The sequence below is a fragment of the Drosophila nasuta genome, chromosome 2L (genome assembly GCF_023558535.2).
Source record: "Drosophila nasuta strain 15112-1781.00 chromosome 2L, ASM2355853v1, whole genome shotgun sequence".
Taxonomy (NCBI): Eukaryota; Metazoa; Arthropoda; class Insecta; order Diptera; family Drosophilidae; genus Drosophila; species Drosophila nasuta.
Genome location: NC_083455.1, coordinates 27712432 through 27725612, shown reverse-complemented (window position 1 = coordinate 27725612; position 13181 = coordinate 27712432). Strand labels below are relative to the sequence as shown.

Genomic DNA, 13181 nt, shown 5'->3' with positions numbered 1-13181 from the left:
AAATGAATTATCAAATGTGTTGAATAATTTTTGAATGAATGAGTGGCAGTAATTGAATTGTAGGATTGGGAACTGGGTGAAAACGAGGAAAGGATATGCGGCGAGGTGAGGTTTTGCTATTTATTAGAAAATTTTATAGTAAAAAACCTTTGAAATAAATAATATTAATATTATATTATTGATTGTGCTTATTTGAAGAAATATTCCTTTACAAAAATGTATGACCGTAGCATTTGTCGTTACTTGACAATAAACTGTTTGCTATTATTATTGAATATGTAAATGTATATTAAAATGAATTACTTATTCAATTACTTAGAATATATTTCACTGTTGAGCTAGCTAATATTTGGCAAGAAATAGGTTCACTTATCAATTGGAATTTATAGGAATTTCATTGGAATGCTGTGTAACTTTTGATACTACTTTTTACTCCCATTGAAATTTAAATTCGATGTTAAATTTCATATTAACTGATCATTCTTCATTATGAGTAATTTCTTCCAAATCCGCTCTCTTTTGAAGCTCACTTTAATCCTATTTAAATCAGTTCACCTAAGAATTAATTAATTATTACTTGGAATATACATTCTTGTGTTGAGCTATCTAATATTTGGAAAGAGATAGATTTGCTTATTAATATTACATTTAAAACAATTCTTTCGACTTGCTGTCTAATGTGGCACGTAATATTATTACTTCGATTGTCATTTGAGTTCCATATAAAATGCCTTATGAAATCTATTTTCATTGTGAGTAATTTCCACCAAACATCTGCGCTCTCACTTAATTTTTAAGTCACTTCAATCTTGGTTAATTAAGTTCGCCTAATACTTCTATTTAGTTGGCCATCTTATCAGCTGTGATGATCAATGGGCCAGTGTATTTTAGCCTGCGGCTTGTCTCGAAATAGCTGCTGTTTCTTGTAGCATATTAATTTATTGATTTCACGCCGCCATTGCGAAACGCTTATGAGTATTTCAATGGACTAAAGGCGGCCTCCGGGCAAGAGACGAGCATCGAACAACGAGCATGGAACGTTGAGCTCTGAGAGTCGAACGTCGAACGTCGATTCGGCGCCGGCGCAGCATTAGCGAGCTGAGCTCGCTATTAATTACTTTTTGTAATTAGTTGCAAATTTTATAGCTGGCCGCATGTGGCAAGCCGCAAGTTGGGAGTCGAAAAGTGCCTAAAGATGACTATAGACCGCATTAAGATTGATAACGAGCTAATGAATGTAAATTTTATACTTGAACCTCTCTCGCAAAACAGTCGCTCAACCCGACAGTCACTCAGTCAGTCAGTTGTTGTTGCGTGGAGTTTTCCAGTTTCCCAAAGCGGCTCGCAAATTGAATTTCGCACTAAGCACGGCTTCCGTTTGCAGTAGCCAACTTTGCGAGACACACGGCGACGACGACGACGATGGCGACGCCATCGAACATCACAGTAAAAATCCCATAAAAACGAACTAACTACATGTGTTTAAGACGCCTGTAGCCAGCTGAGTTACAAGCTAATTAAATTCGTACCCTCAATAAATCCCAAATCAGCTAAAAGTAATGAAAACAGCCGCAGACTTATTAATATATCAAACATAATGGAAATTTATTAAAAGTTTGAAGCGATGAAGATAGCAAAGATATGTTTAAAGTCTATGAAAGATGTAGAGAAAAATTAAATTTAAATTTAAAGAAATATTACTTTAATCATACTATAATAACATTTTGATTATTTGATATAACATTATTCTCTTCTAAAGCCCACCTATAAGTTTTACTTTGATGGAAATCTTAAAGAAATCTTTAATAAAGATAAAATGCTTTAGATATTGATATTCCTTTGTACTCCTTTAAAGCATTAGTTTTAATGAAAATACTGTAATATTATTGTTAGTATTTTATTGAAATAACGAACTCAACTTCAATTAGATCGACTGAGGCCTTCAGGCTATTTTATCTTATAGTTGGTAACTTAAAATAATTTAAAATAGTGAAATGTACTGAAATACCGAAAACTGAAATGATTGCAATTATGATTTCCGCTAAAGAGACTTCCTAAGAGCTAAATTCCTAAGTTGTTGGAGAGGAATTAGCATTTGGGATGAAAAACTATAACATATTGAATACTAGAAAAAACAAAACACATAATAATTTTGAGGCATCGAAGTTGTACTTTAAATGCCAAGCTTAAATTTCTTCCCTATTTATATTGGTTTCCTCTTAACTGATCGCATTTTAGTTTAGTTTTAGCCAAGTTGCACTGCAGTTTTGGCAGCAGGAAGAGGGAGGAGGCAATGTAGGAGTGGCGAAGGCAAGGCAATTACTTGCAAATGTGCAAGCTACTTGCTAAGCAAAATATTGGTAATTAAATAGATGGGTCGAGGGCTCATCGGGAGGCAGCCGCTGGACGACAATGCGACGTTGACAAATGAGTTCATCAGCAGCTCCTTTTAGTTAAAGTAAAAAAAAGAAAGAGAGAGAGAGAGAGAGAGAGAGAGGAGGAGAGAAAGAGATAGAGGGGCGAAAGCAGGCAGGGGCTAGTTGAATTAATTTCAAAGTGAAAAGCGATTTATTTTCGCCATTTGCGCCAGGCGGCCGTTTAATAAACAATTTAATAGCGCGCATAAATTTCAGACATCATATAATAAACCCATTTGTCTTTCGATGAGGAATGGAGCAAGAGAGAGAAGGGAGAGGAGAGGGCGACCGGTGAGGAGAGACTTATGCACATGCCACATGAATGTCGGGGTTATTAAATTATGCGGCTCAAGCGTAAAAATAAACCGTAGCAAATGTAGGACGGGCTCCAGCGACAAGCTGAGAGAGCGCTGCCTTTAACGAGCCCTAATGTGAGTCGCTCTCTCTCTCTCTCTCTCTCTTTGTCTCTGTCCCTTTCTCAGTCTAACCTGTAGACTTTCTCTAAAGAAAATTAGACGCGAGTCGGCTTCAATTAATCAGAGATATTCGAATAAATCAAGTGCCATAAAAATGACACAGCGTGAGATACTCGCAGAGAGAAGCGAAGAGAAGAGGCTGCCCAGGCACAAAAGATGAATATTTAATTAGGAACAAATTAAGAATGCAAATAATGTGGAACTACCGTGGATAACACGGGGCGTTCTGAGTCGATTATTAATTGATAGACTTAACAATTAGTGGGCAGCCCAATCATCATCTGACTGTGGGATATCGCCTCCTTCTCCTTCTCTCCTTCTCTCTTTCTCTATTCTATTAGCTAATTGGGTTGAATCTCCACAATTCGATATACGAAGTACTTTTTATAGTACTTTGATTGCCATACACAGAGCGCGTGCTGTTTTTGGTTTTTAAAAGGTTATCGGATCTTCGTTTATCGATCGAGGTCATTTTTTGGCATTTAGTTGCTTGGCTGTTGCGTGAAATAGAAGCCAAAGAAATTGATTTTAATTGAATATGATTGATGTGCTTAGTGCGTCGTGCAATCAGCTTTTTTAATTGGTGCCGAGTTTAGTCATAATTTCATTAGTTGTTCGTTTGGCATGTCAACGATGACTTTCTTGGGGAGTCAGTAAAGTTCCTGGGAACTCGACAACTCGAACAACTTAATTAATCCAGGCAATAGATAGAGGGAGGAAAGAGCGAGTGAAAGAGTTGTGATTGCTATCGAAGGCATCAAGCAATTTGTATGCGACCATCAGGCGATCAGGCGATCGGACAGCAACAAGTCATTTCACACTTTGATCACGCTTGAAAAGTGAGCAAACTGTGCAGCTGCAAAAGCAGGATCCACTCACTGGCCTGGCTTTGGCTTTGCCTTAAAAGGATGCCCCCAACAAGATTGGAATGTGGCAACGTGCATATATTAAGCCCAGTAGTCGATGCCCACATACTTCATTTCGCCCCCGCCACCTCCTTTGCTCCCATCTACAGTTGGAGTTGAAGTCGCAGTCCGAATTGGAGTTGAAGTTGGCAGTTGGCCAGGCGAGGCACCTCCACACAGTAATTAACTTGTTTCAATAATTACGCATGCGCATTTGCACATGTTCCTTTTGGCCAGTTAGTTGGCTCGCATTCGCATTCGACCCAGTCGATTGCCTGTTGCCAACTTTTAACAAGATTTTTGCATTGCGTGCGCATTGGAAACACAACAGCAACAACGACTCCGTTTTCCCCAAATACTCTAGCCTCAAGTTGTGCCAAATTTATTGATTAGTTTGTCACACAAAGACTTTAGGCGTTTTATAGAGATCGTTGAAGCGATGTGTAAAATCTGCCTGTTATTAAATTAGTAATTTTCTGAGTAATCTCTTCTACAAAAGCGATAGAATTTATTTTTCTGTCTGATGATTTTATTGCTAGACCTTTGGGATACAGTTGGCTGGGACTGTTTCGATTTTCTGTTTCCCTAACAATATATCGATCTAAACTCGCTTAATGAATGATTAGTATTCAACTTTCTTTCCCAAACATTGCCTAAACATAAATTACTTAAAAACTAAAAGCGAATAGAATGAATGAGATTTCAGAATTCTTTGGAATATCAGTACCTGAATACTCATTTTTCTTTTGTGATTTGAGTGCTACAATACTTCTAGGAAGAAACTTCCTCGTTTTCCTACAATTTTCTCAGTAATATGTCAATCTAACTAGTTGAATAGTTTAAATGGTTCTTGCTTCGAAAAAAGAATATAAATTAAATAAAATTTAGCAAATTGTCCTATAGTTATAATGTGAATTCAATTCGATACTCGACTCCCTATATTTGCTGCATAAGACCCCGTTGATATCCTTAGGAATAATTTCCGGAATAACTTTAGAACAACTTTCCTTCTAAATTCGCTCCATTCCGACAGAGCATCTAGAGTGCTTCGTTGCCTACTTCATATGCGTTTGTCGTGTTTTTTTGGGTGGAAATTTATGCAGCAGCCGCCGCTTATTAAGCAGGCCATGTCCACGTCTCGGGCAACTTCCTCTCCAGCGCCTCGGTGATCAGCTCCTTTGTCCAGCGAGGTGGCAGGCGGCACTTAATTATTGATAGCATTACAAACGCGGTTCACTGGGTCACGGCGTGTTCAATGTCCTTCCTGACAGTTGCTGCCCTTGTTTCCCCCCGTTGTGCAGTTGTGCAGTTGAGATCTCCATTTGGTTGGAGCACTTTAACAATTTTTCTTTATTCGGACATTTAAAACACACAAAAGGAATTTGGCGCACAGCAAAATACAAACACAAGACAACGCGTTAAAGAACAGACAAAAAGAGAGAGAGGAGAGCGAGAGACACGTACTCAAAATTGACTGCTGTCAATGTCGTGCACCTCCACATCCTCCATGCCGGGAATGCTTTTGACCGCCTCGTTCATATCGGCAGCAGAACCACCGCCTCCCATTCCTGCCATGCCTTCCATTCCACCCATGCCTTCCATTCCGCCCATGCCTCCTAGAGCAGCTAGTGCTTCCATGCCTCCCATGCCGCCCAAGTCCATGCCGCCAAGAGCTTCCTCTAGGGCGTCAGCTCCTCCTCCATCAGCCAGAGCAGACAGCACATCTTTCTCCCGCTTTTCGGTGATGACCACCTCGGTAGTGCTAAGCAGCGAGGCAACTCCCGCCGCATCCTGAATCGCTGTGCGCACCACCTTGGTGGGATCAATGATGCCCTTGTCAATCAGCATTCCGAACTCGTCGCGCATCGCATCGTAGCCAAAGTCATCGCTGCCATTCAGCACTTTGGCCACCACCATCGCTCCATCCACACCCGCATTTTTGGCAATGGTCATGCAAGGAATCCGCAGAGCATTGCGCACTATATCGATGCCCTGTTCCAGATCCTCGTTGTCGGGTTCCAGTTCATCCAGCTGTGGAATGCAGCGCAGCAAAGCGGTGCCACCTCCAGGCACAATTCCTTCCTCAATTGCAGCTCGTGTGGCATTCAACGCATCGTTGACGCGATCCTTTTTCTCCACGACTTCCACATCGCTAGTCCCCCCAATGTGTATGACAGCGACGCCATTTGTGAGCGTGGAGATGCGTTGACGCAGACGATCCTTTGCCTCTGGCTTCGTGTTGGGATCGTCCAGTTCATCCTGCAACTCCTGGATGCGTCGCTGCAGCGCCTCGGGTGAGGATTTGCCCTGCAGCAGCATGGTGTGATCCTTAGTGATGCTCGCCTCTCCCACCTCGCCAAAGTCCTTCTCCTTGGCCTCCTCGATTTTGGCATAGTCGATGTCATCGCCGAATACTGTGGCTCCGGTAGCCACCGCAATGTCACCCACCAGCTGCTTGCGATACTCACCAAAGGCGGGCGCCTTCACCGCGCACACTTGAAGTCCCATCTTGAGGCGATTGAGGACCAGAGCATTCAGAGCCTCGCCATCGATGTCGTCGGCAATGATGAGCAGCGGACGACGCTGGCGCAATGAGATCTCCAGCGAGCTGACGATCTGCTTGAGGGATTTAATCTTCTTCAGCGTGATGAGGACGAAGGCATTGGCGAACTCTACCTTGGCTCCCTTCGACTGGTTGATGAAGAACGGCGAAATGTAGCCCTTGTCGAACTGCAGTCCCTGGAGTATCTCCAGCTCATCCTTCAGCCGCTTGCCCTCCTTCACGGTGATGGTGCCTCGAGGTCCCACACGATCGGTGGCCTCGCCAATCAAGCGTCCGATCTGCGCATCGCCATTCGCCGAGATGGTGGCCACCTGTTCGATCTCCTCACGCGTCTGCACCGGACGCGACATCTTCTTGAGCGATTGCTTCACTTGCTCCACGGCCAGCATGACGCCGCGGCGCATCTCGACGGGATTTGTGCCGCGTGTGATGTTATTGAAGCCCTCCTTGGCAATGGATCTGGCCAGCACAGTGGCTGTTGTGGTGCCATCTCCAGCCGTTTTATTCGTGTTGTCCGCCACATCCTGAACGAGGCGTGCGCCCAGCTGCATGTGCTGATCCTTCAGGGAAATCGCTCTGGCCACCGAAACGCCATCTTTAGTGATCTTAGGCGATGTCCAGGGACGCTCTAAGATAACGCTGCGTCCCTTGGGTCCCATCGTCACAGCAACTGCATCGGAGAGCACATCCACGCCTCGGATCATCTTGGCACGCGCCTCAGCCCCAAAGCGGACATCTTTCGAGTAGACGCGGGCAAAGGAGCGACTGGAGCGAACTGCTTCACGCACATACGAACGAAACATGATTCAAATTCAAATTGAAATTCAAATAATGTATATATTTGTGTAATTATCAAAATGGGGAATACTAGAGATATTTATTTTTTTTGCTAGCACCGGCTCTCTCTCCTTAAACAATACAAATGTGAATGCGGAAATGTGTGAAACCTGAACGTTAGATCGTTAGCCTACTTGCTACTTGAGTATAAACTCTTTTTAAAATTGAATATTGGGAATGTTGAATCTGTATCTAGTTGGCCAGAAGTTGCAGCTTTTTATGTAGTATTTAAATTTCATTCACAGAATGCTGATAATTATATAACTTTTGATGTGAGTTTCTTATTTTTATGAGTACCTTATATATTTATTTTACTGGACTCTTAATGAGTTAAAACATTGTCGCTTTCAGAATAACAAATTTTGATATAATTTTCCTTTTAATAATTTCCTGTGTTTGTGTATCCTTATTTACTTTTAATCCATATTTAAAGTGACAAATAAGAGTGTCAACTGAAGTCTGCTAAGATAATTGAATTTCCAGTACTAAACTAAAATTGAATGCATTTTAACAGCTGTCTATAAATTTTTAGATTATTACTTAGTGTAAGTTTTTTTTTTTTAATTTTGACTTTTACATCACATAAAGCATTTCTTATTTTATTTTGCACAGTACGAAAGTATTTTCTAAAAAATACTTAAGTACATTTAATTTCAATATTTAGTATAGTGTTTGGTATTTTTTAATATAAGTATTTACTGACTAAAATTTACCTTCTTTTAAGGTATTTGGTATTTTGACAGTAAATATGAAGAAGGTTGCATTTACTTACATTTTTTTGTGTACAGTACAGGTTGTGTATTGTTAAAAGTTAATATTATGATATATTAACAGAGTATAGAGTATAGTATATTGATATTATCTTTATTGAATTACCCTTTTTATTTTCTATATTTTCTGAGTTTCGCCAACTAATTAGAATAAGATCTTTATAGATGTCACAACAGTTTGCAGTTGTATTCAGATGATAAGTTGACAAACAAGTGAAAATGCTTATCAATCATGCTGTGACGTCAATATGCACGAGCGATGCAATGTCGTTGAGGAGAATTTCCAAATATCTTGTTAGCCTTACGCACTTTTCCAATTAATTTCATTTCCGTTTCGTAGCTGCGGCCCCGCGAACACATGTTTCAATCTTCAAAAGGTAGCGAAAACATAGAATCAATAATTAAGAAATGTCAAACATAAAACGAGAGGCCCGCAACAGTTCCGATAACACACAGATAGGTGCGGGCGGGAGGGGAGTACTGCAGGAGGGGGGGAGTGTGTTTTTCATATCGCTAAAGTTTTTGTTCATTTTTTTGTTTTGCTTCTTTTAGAGCTCGCGTGACAAATCATAATTGATTGTTCGCTTAATTGAATTGGAGGCTGATAAGTGGCCCCCGCAAACAATCGCAGAGTAACAACTTGAAATCAGTGACAGGATAGATCAGAGAGTGAGACAGAGAGAGGAAGAGTGAGAGAGACAAAGAGAGACGGAGAGAGAGAGCTTAGCTGAGTCACTTAGCAAACATGACTCACGTGATCGGACATAACTCAGTACAAATGCCTGACACTGCTTCGAACACGCTAATAAATTGTTAATGGTTTTATCACAGCTTTGAGAGTTTACAGATATCACACTAATATACCTACGATCGTCGTAAAACCAAAGACAAGGCAACTGCCGCCTAGGGAATGCCCCAAAAATGCTCAGCCAGGGAGGTCAGAGATAAGCGGCGTTTGCCCCCGACGACTTGCTCCAGGCACGCTCTACGCATTAGTCACACACTCAGACAAAGTTCAGAGGATGGTCATTGAGCTCCTCTTCAAATAATAGGTGCAAGTGGGATGGTGCAGGAGACAGAAAGAGAGAGAAATCGAAATCCATTTAGGGGTAGAACTCAGCTTATCTACTTTAAAGATGGGATCTCTTTGCCTTATAAAATCAATTTGTTAGCAGAAGAAAACTTAAACTAAAAATGTAGATATATTATTTTAAACATTTCTTTATATGAAACAAGGAATCTGACGTTCGTGAATTGTTTGAAACTTTAAGAAATAATAGAATGGAATAGTATGTAATTTAGATTCTATATAAAAAAATGTTATTTTTCAGTGTATTTTATACTTTTTCTTTAGTTTTATAGTATTTATTTAATAGAAATTAGTTTCTATATACGAGTATAGTAATAATAAATTGTTTAAAACTTCAAGGAATAATAGAATAGACTAGAATTTAGATTCTATTAAAGAACAAGTTTTATTGCACTCTCAGTTTATTTTAAAATTATTTATTTAATTTATATTTATTTACTTCTGTTTATCAGCAAGCTCAATAGCTAGGTTGTTATTAATGAGATATTTATAAAGTAATTTTGTTTGACACTATTTCGTGTTAAAATTTTTCTTCCGCTCTCTGAAATCTTCGCTATAGAGATGCTTAAATATGCAATACTTGATATAATAATTGTGCTATACTTTCATTATGTTTATTAGAATTTATAGTTTGTATTTAATACTTATTTACAGTATTTATTGTAATAATTCCAAGAAAGCATGAGTTCAAATTTAAGTTGCTTAAAAGGAATTTTTGTTGCCATTGTTACGAGTTAAAATTTAAATAATAGTATAATTCACATATTTTAGGAACTTCTTTGCTTATATTAATAATAATATTTATTGATACTTAGAGGAATAATAATAATCAAAATTTTACATATGTATTTTGCATAGATAAAACACAATTCACATAGTAATGATAATATAAAATAATAATACAATTCACTTATTTTCGGAATTTCTTTTCTTGTATTAATAATATTATTTATTGGTACTTAGATAATGAATACAATTATTAATATAAGCAAATAAGTTGCTAAGTAATTTTTTTATTATCTGAAATTTTTCCCTCTTTGAACTCTTTGCCCATTGCTCGTTCTTTCCTTCGAAAGATTCAGTCAGCTGCTTGAATAATAATATAATTCTTAGAGAATCCTTAACACTTTGGACACACAATAGTGGGGGTGCAGGGGGGAGAGAAGCAAAGGTAGAACTGGCTCCTGGATAAGGATCGATTGTCAACGACAAAATCAACTCATCAACATTGACAGGCGGCCTTTATGGCCATGTGGATGGGTTTCGTAAATAGCCCGAGGTCTGTTTTCCAATTGACGCGTGATTGGCATGCAGACCTGTCATCCATCCTCCACAGCAATCGCTGGCAACTGGCTAACTGGCAACTGGCAACTGGCAAGCGTAACCGCTTCGCTTCCCAAAAATAGTCATGACACAGCAACAGAGTTGCCAATTGTCAATTCTGTCGAAGAAGAACGTGCTGCTGCGGTGCTGGAGTCGAAGTCGAAGACGAAGTCGAGGCTTTTAGGAGGTGTCACCTACTTGGTATGGATAGTATCGTATCCCGCCTGGTATGGAGCATGTCTTGCCTCACTCATTTAGCCAATGCATATTTTAAATTAATATTATTAAGCAGCGAGACATTTAATTGGTTTCCAATTGCAAACTACACAACTTGTGTCTTGCCGTCGGCACTTCACTTCTCTCTCTCTCCTTTTCCTCTCTTTATCAGTTTCTTTAGGTAATTTGCGCACACACACAAAATTCGCTTTATTTAATTTTCGAGCCTAAAATCGAGTCTCAGCGAGTTAAGTAGCAAATTGCAGTGGCGACACCTGCCTCAGTTAACCTCACCTTCAGCCTCAGCTGTCCACGCTGCTCTCCCTTCTGTGCACACACACTCTCTCTCTCGCTCTCTCGCTCTCTCCCTCTCTTCTTTGTGCTCTTGCTCAAGCGCCGCCTTCTTCAGCTGCGCTCTCAGCCAATCAGCGCACAGCAAACACAGCTAAAGAGTCAACAACGCGGCTGTCTCTGTGTGTATGTGTGTGTGTGCTTTAGTGTTTGTGTGTGTGTGCTAGTGTGAGACTCGTGATGTTGGTGTTGTTGCTGGTGTTGTGTCGTCGACAGGCAATTTACATGAAATCAAAATGAAACGTATAATAGGCACAGATAGCAAAAGCATAGACGAATATCGCATGCGCTTGCGTATATAACGTATACGCAATGTAATCAGCTCCTGAGTATAAGAATTGCATTTTTGTTTAGCCGTTGCCATTGCTAACTAATATATAAATACATTTTTAAACAGAATTTCTTTGTGAAGCACTAAATATGCTTTATGGGATCAATAAATGCTTTTAGTTTTTGTGTGTATTATTTATATTATTCAATTATTAAATACTACAAAATAATCCTAATAACTTAGGGCGCTATTATTTCACATTTCAAATAATACACTTTTTTATTGGTAATTTAAACATTTTCAAAAAGAAATTTGCATTATTATTAAACTACTAATTTGTTTTCCGCGTTGCATTTTACTTTAATATATTAACATGTACACTATCCATTATTTTATTTTTATTTTCATACTTTTACTCTTATTTCTAGGCTTGGATCAGTGTTCATTATTATTTCATACTTGTTATAAAGAAGGGTAAGTAGTTCTGAACATTTTTAAAATATTTTATCTATATTTTCAAATGCAACAACATATTTCTATCAAATCCACAATACTACCATTTCTTTTTAAATTGTTTCGTAATTCATATTGATTTGTTGTTTTAGATGATTATTACTAGTGTAAATAGGCTACCCAAGTATCATAATTAAATAATAAGTTATTAAATCTTCGTTTAATAATTACTCGTTCACAACAACTTGTCCGTTCTATGTGGTTAAAACAAAACAAATGAGAGAAAGAGAGTCAAAAGAGAAGAGCAAAACACTTTTAGTGTTACCAGCTTGCGTTTGGTCAATTATTTTTTAACTCCTTGAAAAATGGAATTGGTATTTTTCTATAATCACTAAATAAGGGACATCAACTACTCTTTTTAAAATGAATTTGACCATATTTATCACCCCAACATTCGTGCGCTTTCCTTACACGTAAGTTAATATACCGCATCTGAATGTAGAGTACACTTCTCGCCTTTGAGCGCGCCACTCAAGTTGTGTTTACTTTAACTTTTACCATTTGGGGGCAAGTGTAAAGTGGTCTGCTGCCGCTTCAAATCGCAAGTTCGCCCCTCTTTATGTGTGTGTGTGGGTGTAACCAAATAGGAACTGAAACAGAGCAGAGCAGCCAGAGTGTGGAGGGTAAAGGGAAGAAGGGAATAGGGAGTCTCTCTCTCTCTTTCCTTGACTTCTCCGCTCTGCTCTCGCCTGATTTTTGATTGTTTTTTTAAATTGTTTTTGCACGCGATTCGTGTTTAAGCCGCTTTTATTGCTGTAATTGCCATGGCCAATTGTTGTTGTAATTGTTTGTAGTTGTTATTGTTATTGTTGTTGTTGCAGTTGCAGCTACATAATTTAATTTGAATTCATATGCGACCCCAAAGTGAGTAATTGAATAACTTTGTTTTTCTCCACATTTTTTCAGCTGGCATTTTGTTCCTCTTGTTGTTGTTGCTGTTGTTTTTGTTGTTGCTGCTGCTGTTTTTATAATAAATTTGATTAGCGTTTTGGCAACACTCGCGTGTGGGCGTTTGCTAGAGGAGGCGTGGCATTGCCCCAACTCCTACTTTTGCCAGCTGCTGCTTTCAGTTGCAATTTTCGCCTTTTATTTCGTTTTTGTTCCTGCATTTTTTGCAGTTGTTACTTAATTTGATTTCATTGCCTGTGGCATGTGCAGTCCATCACTTTGTTGTTCAGTCTTGTTGTTGTTGTTTTTGTTGTTGTTTGTGGGCCGAATTGATATGCCAAGCTATTGAATTTTTAATCTCTGTCAACAGGCGAACGATGAATGTCGAGCGACATTTTCCATACCCTTTTTTCTATGCTGATGGATTAAAGTGTTTGTTTAGCTTAGCTTAATTGTTTATAGCACTTAAAATGTGAAATAGTGGGACGAAACTTTCTTTGAGTGTTTGTTAATGAACTACCAAAAATGTAATTATCATAATCATAATTCTACGCGTTAATG

The 13181-nt window shown here is 38.9% G+C and overlaps 1 protein-coding gene across 2 annotated transcripts; it reads right to left on the bottom strand.

Annotated features, from left to right (window-relative positions):
* Positions 1–5130: 5130 nt before the first annotated feature.
* On the bottom strand, positions 5131–7288 carry LOC132796867 (60 kDa heat shock protein homolog 1, mitochondrial). 2 transcript variants are annotated; one of them, XM_060808221.1, is made up of 2 exons: positions 6475–7288; positions 5131–6414 (listed from the first exon to the last, which is right to left on the bottom strand). In XM_060808221.1, the coding sequence occupies exons 1-2, from the start codon at positions 7162–7164 to the stop codon at positions 5263–5265; spliced, it is 1842 nt and encodes a 613-aa protein (XP_060664204.1). In that variant the 5' UTR covers positions 7165–7288; the 3' UTR covers positions 5131–5262. The 2 variants fall into 2 exon arrangements, with proteins under 2 accessions (XP_060664204.1, XP_060664195.1); XM_060808212.1 differs by having other exon boundaries at positions 5131–7288.
* Between the last annotated feature and the right edge of the window lie 5893 nt (positions 7289–13181).